Genomic DNA, 9,316 nt, shown 5'->3' with positions numbered 1-9,316 from the left:
GGGTCAAATATCACGGGTCAGGCGTCGGGAAGGTGATGGGGCGGGTCTGTCTGGATATAAATTCCGGAGTGTCTGCATCCATCCCAAGAGATCTGGGTGTCCGGTCAGCTGTGAGTCCATGTGCAAGGGGACCCAGGCTACTGAAGCAGCCATCTGAGAACCTGCTCTCCTGGGCAACCGGACTCCGAAACAGGATCTAGACCATTCAGCTCTTCAAACCCCAGACCCCAGACCTCACCTGAGGAGGTGAACCACTGATGGGCTGGGACGAGGCCAAGTTCATGCACTTGGGACTGTGGGTCCCTGTGCTGGCTGTCCTCCTGCTAGGAACCTGCCGGGCGCATCCCATTCCAGACTCCAGCCCCCTCCTCCAGTTTGGGGGCCAAGTCCGCCAGCGGTACCTCTACACGGATGATGCCCAGGAGACAGAGGCCCACCTGGAGATCAGGGCCGATGGCACAGTGGTGGGGGCGGCCCGCCAGAGTCCCGAAAGTGAGTATGTGTGTGGGGAGGTAGGGCTTGATCCTGAAGCAGTAGGGAATTGGGGCCCGGACTCCTGAGTCTGGGGGAGGAGGGGGAAAGGCCTTCTGAGCCCCTGACCACTTTCTCCCCTCAGGTCTCTTGGAGCTGAAAGCCCTGAAGCCAGGAGTCATTCAGATCTTGGGAGTTAAAACATCCAGGTTCCTGTGCCAGGGGCCAGATGGGAAGCTGTACGGATCGGTGAGTTTCCAGGATCCCCGTCCTTGCCCGCCACCCATCCTCACAATCTGAGGGACCAGGTTGCACCTTTGAGGTTGGTCAGGCTTGGTTTGATGTTCTCCGCATGCCGCAAACCTGGCCACAATCCCCAGAGGAGGGCCCTGTGGTCATCAGCGTTCACGAGAAGAAACTGAGGCTCTGGCAAGGCGACCACCGGCCCCAAGTCACAAGGCCCGTGAATGACAATGACCCCAGGAGGCCAAGCCTTGTGACTCCTAACCTGAGCTACCACACGGGTTCCCACAGGCCTGGCTCATGCTGGGCGAAGGGTCGCTCCGGGAATCGATGGCCTGTAAAGTGAATATGACCTTGGGTGCTAGCCAGATGCCCCTGCCAGGACTTAGAGAGCCTCCTCTGATCCCTGGGCTGGAATATTCTCTGTGAGGTGGGGGGCGGGGAAGTGCGTGGGTCTCGCAGCGCCACCTAGGGGTTAAGGAGGGACCTGCCTCCGTGGTTTTGAGTCTGGGAGGAAGGGGCTGGGGAGACCTCGACGATAAAGCTGAGAAAAGAGGGGTTTCCCCCAGCTCCCCAGCAGTCCTGGGACTGGGGGGCCTGGACTCCTGAGTCTGGGAGAGGTTGGGGCTGGGGGTCCTACAGAAGCAAGGGGGTATCAGAACCCCCCACATTTCTGACCTGACTCTCATCCCCGCAGCTGCACTTTGACCCCAAAGCCTGCAGCTTCCGGGAGCTGCTTCTTGAAGATGGGTACAATGTCTACCAGTCGGAGACCCTGGGCCTTCCACTCCGCCTGCCCCCGCAGCGCTCGTCCAACAGGGACCCGGCCCCGCGGGGACCTGCTCGCTTCCTGCCGCTGCCAGGCCTGCCCCCGGCGCCTCCGGATCCTCCAGGGATCTTGGCCCCCGAGCCTCCCGACGTGGGCTCCTCGGATCCCCTGAGTATGGTGGGACCCTCGTATGGCCGAAGCCCCAGCTACACTTCTTGAAGACGTCCGCTGTGTAGTACTGGGTCTCCTCTTTATTTATTGCATTATTTATCTTATTTATTTTTTAATTTTTCTTACTTGAGATAATAAAGAGTCTGAGAGGAGGATCAGAGTGAATTGTGTGTTTGAGGGAGAAAATGGGAGTCTGCTTCCGCGTCTCGCCTTGTCCCTCCATTGCCAGCCACGTTATGAGAAGGTCCCAGCCTTTCTGCACCCCTTCCCAGGCTGACCCTCAGTGTTTGGCTCTACTAAGGCGTCCCCAGAGACTCTGGACTATCCTTGCCCTTTGACAGGACAGTATTTGTTATTCTTCCCTCACCCCTCTCCCTGACCCCAACCACGTGTTTGTGTTGTGGAACTATTTCTCTGTGGTAACTCAATAGTGGGGACATTTTTTAAAATGGCACAAGCGGACCCACAGCCTTATGGGAGATGTAGTTTGGGGGGTTCATTTAGCATTAGGAATGGTCCTCAGGGCTGGGGCAAGGACTCTTGCATTCTGGAGATACAATCGTTGCTAGGAAGGCCCTTTTGGGTCTTGAGGATTCAGAGGGCTGGACATTTGGACACCTGGATCCCAGGAGAGCAGGGGAATCTGGGCATCGTGGTCTGAGAGAGGAGGGACTGGAGATTGAGAGTCCTGGATCTCAGAAAAAGGACTTGAGAATCTAAATGCTTCCATCCAGGTGCTTATGGACCTTGGAGAGGAATGACTGTCCCAGAATCCAGTCTCAATGAGCAAGTTGCCCATCCCCACTTCCTTTCCACCATCTGGATTTCCATATTGCTCTTCAAGCTATTTTCCGGTTGGGAAAGATGTGAAGACAAAAGTTTCGACTACACTTCCTAGGACCATCCCTAGTGGTAAATGAACCCCAAAAAAACTACATCTCCCATGAGGGTGTGGGTCTGCTTGTGCCATTTTTTAAAATGTCCCGTTATTGAGTTACCACAGAGAAATAGTTCCACAACACAAACAGGTGTTTGGGGTCAGGGAGAGGAGTGAGGGAAGAATAACAAATACTGTCCTGTCAAAGGGCAAGGATAGTCCAGAGTCTCTGGGGACGCCTTAGTGGAGCCAAACACTGAGGGTCAGCCGGGGAAGGGGTGAAGAAAGGCTGGGTCAGCTTTGGTGGGGTCCCAGGTTTCTGACCAATCACTGCAGCCTCACAGGAGTTATGGTCTTGAAGCATGAAAGTGTTAGTCATGCAGTCGTGTCTGATTCTTTGTAACCCCATGGACTGCAGCCCCACCCACCCCTACCTCACCCCCACCGCAACCCCACCACCCCAGGCTCCTCTGTCTATGGGATTTCCCAGGCAAGATACTAGAGTGAATTGCCATTTCCTCCTCCAAGGGATCTTCCTGACCCAGGGATTGAAACTACATCTCACGCGTCTCCTGCATTGCAGACAGATTCTTTACACTCTGAGCCATCAGGAAAGCCCCTCTCGTGAAAGTACATTGAAAAATTAGCTTTAAAATATAAAAACAAATTAATGTTTTATAGACCATGGGAAAAATAATTTTCAGCAAAGTACAAAAATTTAAAGCATTCCTTTCTTTAATTTTGTAATTCTTTACTGTGGAATAGCTCAGAATGTCAATTCTGTTTTAAATAACAGAATTGATAACTGAGCAAGGAAATGTAATTTGGATTATAAAATTCTTGCTCTAATAAAAATTCCTTAAACAGTGAAAAAAAAAATCGCTTTGTAGGGAGTGGGGTGGCCCCGGATAACTTTCCTAGCCTCACTGTTCTCAGAGTTCACTCTTTGCTGTTTCCATAGAGTATGAAAAAATATAACCTTTCAGCACAGTCACGCCGCCAATATTTCAAAGAGAGAGCTATACCTCCTCTGTTTACTTCCCCACCTGTACCTGAACCTTCTCTCTCCTTTGGAGTTCCTGCCAAAATCAATTTGGATTTTGCTTCCATTAGTTTTCACAAGAATGGAGCTTTGTCCAAGTACTCAAAAGAAAACTATTATCACTACAATAGCACTCATACTGCAAGATATAAATGTATCAAACTAACAGATTGTATACCTTAAATTTATACAATGTTATCTGTCAGTAGATTTCAAGGGTAATTTTTTTTTAAACTATGGAGCTTTGTTCTTCCAGAAGAGATTCCCTTGAGTAATTCTGTGATCTCTGAGGACCCAGACCACCCCAGCATCTTTCAACCTTCCCATAGCATCCAATATCTAACTACTAATTGGAATATGTGAAGCTGCGGACGTGCGTGTACACACACACACACTGCTGTTCTCAGATTACCTCACCAAGTTCTCAGCCAAGAGGGCAACTTCTTCTCTAGGGGTGAGAACTGGTGGGAAATTTCCAATTTTGTGTTGTTTGTATGGGGTTTCTAGTGTGTTTCAGAACCTTCCACAGTTTATTGTGATCCACGCAGTCAAAGGCTTTGGCATAGTCAATAAAGCAGAAATAGATGTTTTTCTGGAACTCTCTTGCTTTTTCCATGATCCAGTGGATGTTGGCAATTTGATCTCTGGTTCCTCTGCCTTTTCTAAAACCAGTTTGAACATCAGGGAGTTCATGGTTCACGTATTGCTGAAGCCTGGCTTGGAGAATTTTGAGCATTACTTTACTAGCGTGTGAGATGAGTGCAATTGTGCGGTAGTTTGAGCACTCTTTTGCATTTCCTTTCTTTGGAACTGGAATAAAAACTGACCTTTTCCAGTCCTGTGGCCACTGCTGAGTTTTCCAAATTTGCTGGCATATTGAGTGCAGCACTTTCACAGCATCATCTTTCAGGATTTGAAATAGCTCAGCTGGAATTCCATCACCTCCACTAGCTTTGTATGTAGTGATGCTTTCTAAGGCCCACTTGACTTCACTTTCCAAGAAGTCTGGCTCTAGATTAGTGATCACATCATCATGATTATCTGGGTCGTGAAGATCTTTTTTGTACAGTTCTTCAGTGTATTCTTGCAACCTCTTCTTAATATCTTCTGCTTCTGTTAGGTCCATACCATTTCTGATGGGAATACCAGACCACCTGACCTGCCTCTTGAGAAAGCTGTATGCAGGTCAGGAAGCAACAGTTAGAACTGGACATGGAACAACAGACTGGTTCCAAATAGGAAAAAGAGTCAAGGCTGTATATTGTCACCTTGCTTATTTAACTTCTATGCAGAGTACATCACGAGAAACGCTGGACTGGAAGAAACACAAGCTGGAATCAAGAGTGCCAGGAGAACTATCAATAACCTCAGATATGCAGATGAAACCACCCTTATGGCAGAAAGTGAAGAGGAGCTAAAAAGCCTCTTGATGAAAGTGAAAGAGGAGAGTGAAAAAGTTGGCTTAAAGCTCAACATTCAGAAAATGAAGATCATGGCATCTGGTCCCATCAGTTCATGGCAAATAGATGGGGAAACAGTGGAAACAGTGTCAGACTTTATTTTGGGGGGCTTCAAAATCACTGCAGATGGTGATTGCAGCCATGAAATTAAAAGACGCTTACTCCTTGGAAGAAAAGTTATGACCAACCTAGATAGCATATTCAAAAGCAGAGACATTACTTTGCCGACTAAGGTCCGTCTAGTCAAGGCTATGGTTTTTCCTGTGGTCATGTATGGATGTGAGAGTTGGACTGTGAAGAAGGCTGAACGCCGAAGAATTGATGCTGTTGAACTGTGGTGTTGGAGAAGACTCTTGAGAGTCCCTTGGACTGCAAGGAGATCCAACCAGTCCATTCTGAAGGAGATCAGCCCTGGGATTTCTTTGGAAGGAATGATGCTAAAGCTGAAACTCCAGTACTTTGGCCACCTCATGAGAAGAGTTGACTCATTGGAAAAGACTCTGATGCTGGGAGGGATTGGGGGCAGGAGGAGAAGGGGACGACAGAGGATGAGATGGCTGGATGGCATCATGGACTCAATGGATGTGAATCTGAGTGAACTCCGGGAGTTGGTGATGGACAGGGAGGCCTGGCGTTCTGTGATTCATGGGGTCGCAAAGAGTCGGACACGACTGAGCGACTGAACTGAACTGGAGTGTGTTTGTTTTTGTTTGTGGCAGTGCTGTTGTGGCAGACGGGCTCAGTAGTCACAGCCCGGGGGCTTAACTGCCCCACGGCATATAGGGTCTTTATTTCCCAACCAGGAACTGAACCTACATCCCCTGCGTTGGAATAATGTGGATTCTTTTTTTTTTTTAATTTGTATTTATTTATATTTTTGGTTGTGTTGGGTCTTCATTGCTGTGTGCAAGTTTTCTCTAGTTGCAGCGAACAGGGGCTGCTCATCATTGGGGTGCACGAGCCTCTCATTTTGCTGACTCCTCTTGTTGCACAGCACGGGGTCTATGGCACATGAGCTCAGTTGCCCCACAGCAGGTGGAATCTTCCCGAACCAGGGGTGGAACTCGTGTCCTCTGCACTGGCAGGCAGATTCGTAACCCCTAAATCCTCAGGGAGGTCCTGGAATGTGGATTTTTAACCACTGGACCACCAGGGAGTCCCAGGAAATTCACAGCACTTTTGCTTTTCTTCCTGTACTGGCAATGGTTTGGCCCCACCGCCCCCTCACATTTCGGGGTTCCTGGAGCTCCACTGTCTGCTGGTTTTGTGAAAAGTGTTTGTGAGCTTCTGTTCTCCTACTGGCTCTCCCATGGTTTGTTTTTTTCTGGGGGGAGGGGTGGAATTTGGGAAGATTAAGAAACTCTAACCCGAATCTAATCACGGGGAAACATCAAACAAACTCCAAACGGCGACCTTCGGCTAAAACAACTGGCCTTGACTCTGGGAAAATGTCAAGGTCAAGAAGAAGGTGGGAGAACTGTTTACATGAACAGAGACCAGAGTCAGCACAAGGAAAGGCAGTTGGCTGAGCAATTCAGGTGTTGTCCTGGATGTTAACAAGACTCTTGATGATGCTTGAATGAGTTCTGTCCTTTAGAAAGTAGTCATTTATCCATGTTAACATTTGCTGGTTTTGATTTTTGTACTGTGGTTATTAAACAGGATATCTTTGTTCTTAGCAAATACAGACTAAAGTACTTTGGGACAAAGGGGCATGGTATCTCCAGTGCTTTCTCAAATATTTCTGGAAAGGCAAACACATAATAATATATAGACATGGAGAATAAATGCCTGCTTTCTCAAAAGCAAAAAGAAACAGGAATAGCGATAATTTGGGGCACCTAGTTAAGATTATATGAGTTCTTTGTACAAATCTTTTTTTAAAACTGAGATATAGTTGATGTACAATATAAGTTTCAAGTGTGCAAGATAGTGATTCACAATTTTTAAAGGATAGACTTCATTTCCTATTATAAAATATTGGCTGTGTTCTCCATGTTATACAGTATTTTCTTGTAGATTATTTGTTTTATTCACAGTAGTGTGTGCCCCTTAATCCCCTGCTCCTATGTTGCTCTTTATCTGCAACTTGAAACTTTCTATAGGTTCAAGACTCTATCAGGTAAAAATTACTCCCAGCCCCCCAACCCAAACAAATCCATGCTCTTTATACCCTCCACTGCTCTCTGGCCTCTTTCCAAACATCCTTTGATGCCGCTTCTAAGAAGAAAGAGAAATTTTCAGGTCCTCCCCCCATCCCACCAGTGAAAGAAAGGATTGGAAGGAAGGAAAGAAGGGAAGGATGGAGGGAGAGGGAGAGAGAAAGGAAGAGAGAAGAAAGAAAGAAAGATAAAGAGAGAAAGAAAGAAAAAGAGGCAAAAGCAGAGGTGAAAGAAGAGGAAGAGAGACAGGAGGGGAAAAAGAAAACGCAAGAAAGGTGTGACACGCCAAGTGGAAAGTGTGAACCACCACGCGGGCCCCCGGCTTCTCTGATTCTGTGACAGCACGTGTTTTCAAGGTGAGGCTGAAAGGCATGCAAAGTGACTGGAAGTTTAAAACCCCAGCAACCCACACACAGTGGAATATTATTCAGCCTTGAAAGGGAAGGGTATTCTGAAACATGCCAAACACGGCTGGATCTGGAAGACATTTTACTAAGTGAAAAAAGCCACACGAGGATAGGTACTGCATGATTCCACTGATAGAGAGGTACCTGGAATAGCCAGATTCATAGAACCAGGAAGCAGAATGGTGGCAGCCAGGGGCAGCGGGGGTGGGGAGTTGTCTCATGGGCTCAGAGTTACAGTAATGAAATCAGGTTCTGAAGATGGCTGATGAGGATGGTTGCATAACAGTGTGAACGCACGGGCAGCCACTGAACTGTATGCTTGTCAGTGGTTAGGGTCCAACTTCATTCTTTTTGCACGTGGGCATCCAGTTTTCCCAGCACCGTTTGCTGAAACGATTGTGATGATATCTTTTAATGCCAGAAGAACTTTTGTATACGGGCACAAATATTCACAACTGTTTGGTCTGGGGGTAATGATTAATTAATTTTCAAACCATCAACTTTCCTCTAAATGTTCACTGACTACTCTGAAACCTAAAAATAGCAAGCCGCCAGTTTCACAATTTCAGACTTCCCAAAACATTTGAACAAGGATTGCAAATTTAATAAACAAACTTTACAAATCTGGGACTTCAGAGTCCCTTAAATAAACCTAGAACTTTGAAGAGAAGCACAAGAGTCATACAATCTTTTTATTTTTCCAAGTGAAAGCAGGTTTATTGAAAGAGAGAAACATTCCCTAGGCAGAATGCAGTCCCTCTCAGAAGGCAAGAGCAGCCCAGAATAATATCATCTGGAGCATATATTTCACAAGTCTAATATAGCGGATTCTCATAAGCACTGTAAATACCTTCAGTTCAGTTCAGTCGCTCAGTTGTGTCCGACTCTTTGCGACCTCACGAATCACAGCACGCCAGGCCTCCCTGTCCATCCCCAACTCCTGGAGTTTACCCAAACTCATGTCAGTGATGCCATCCAGCCATCTCATCCTCTGTCATCCCCTTCTCCTCCTGCCCCTGATCCCTCCCAGCATCAGGGTCTTTTCCAATGAGTCAGCTCTTCGCATGAGATGGTCAAAGTACTGGAGTTTCAGCTTTAGCATCATTCCCTCCAAAGAAATCCCAGGGTTGATCTCCTTCAGAATGGACTGGTTGGATCTCCTTGCAGTCCAAGGGACTCTCAAGATTCTTCTCCAGCACCACAGTTGAAAAGCATCAATTCTTCGGCGCTCAGCTTTCTTCACAGTCCAACTCTGACATCCATACATGACCACAGGAAAAACCATAGCCTTGACTAGACAGACCTGTAAGACCCACAAATAGAACAGTGATGATCACATTCATCAGGATGCTTACATTAAGCTGGTTGCAGGACTTCCCTGGTGGTTAAGGGAACTTCAGTGGTTAAGAATCTGCTTGCCAATACAGGGGACTCAACTTCGAGCCCTGGTCCAGGAAGATCTCAGAAGCCAACTAAGCCCACGGGTCACAACCACTGAGCCTGCTCTCTTCAGCCCATGCTTTGCAACAAGAGAAGCCACTGCAATGAGAAGCCCCAGCACCACAACTAGAGAGGAGTCCCCGATGGTCGCAACTAGACAAAGCATATGCGCTCAGAAACGGAGACTCAAAGCAACCAAAAATAAATTGATTTTTTTAAACTGGTTGCAAATATTTTTATGTCATATTTATATTATGGATACACATGTGTTTCC

At 47.3% G+C, this 9,316-nt stretch overlaps 1 protein-coding gene across 1 annotated transcript; it reads left to right on the top strand.

Annotated features, from left to right (window-relative positions):
• On the top strand, positions 1-1,809 carry FGF21 (fibroblast growth factor 21). Its single transcript, XM_040252352.1, has 3 exons — positions 1-492; positions 617-720; positions 1,412-1,809. Exons 1-3 carry the CDS (start codon positions 258-260, stop codon positions 1,700-1,702), a joined length of 630 nt encoding a protein of 209 aa, XP_040108286.1. The 5' UTR covers positions 1-257; the 3' UTR covers positions 1,703-1,809.
• Positions 1,810-9,316: the final 7,507 nt, after the last annotated feature.

The sequence above is a fragment of the Oryx dammah genome, unplaced genomic scaffold, assembly GCF_014754425.2.
Source record: "Oryx dammah isolate SB20612 unplaced genomic scaffold, SCBI_Odam_1.1 HiC_scaffold_13, whole genome shotgun sequence".
NCBI lineage: Eukaryota > Metazoa > Chordata > Mammalia > Artiodactyla > Bovidae > Oryx > Oryx dammah.
The sequence above is the reverse complement of the archived record's forward strand: the minus strand, read 5'-3'. Positions and strand labels throughout refer to the sequence as shown.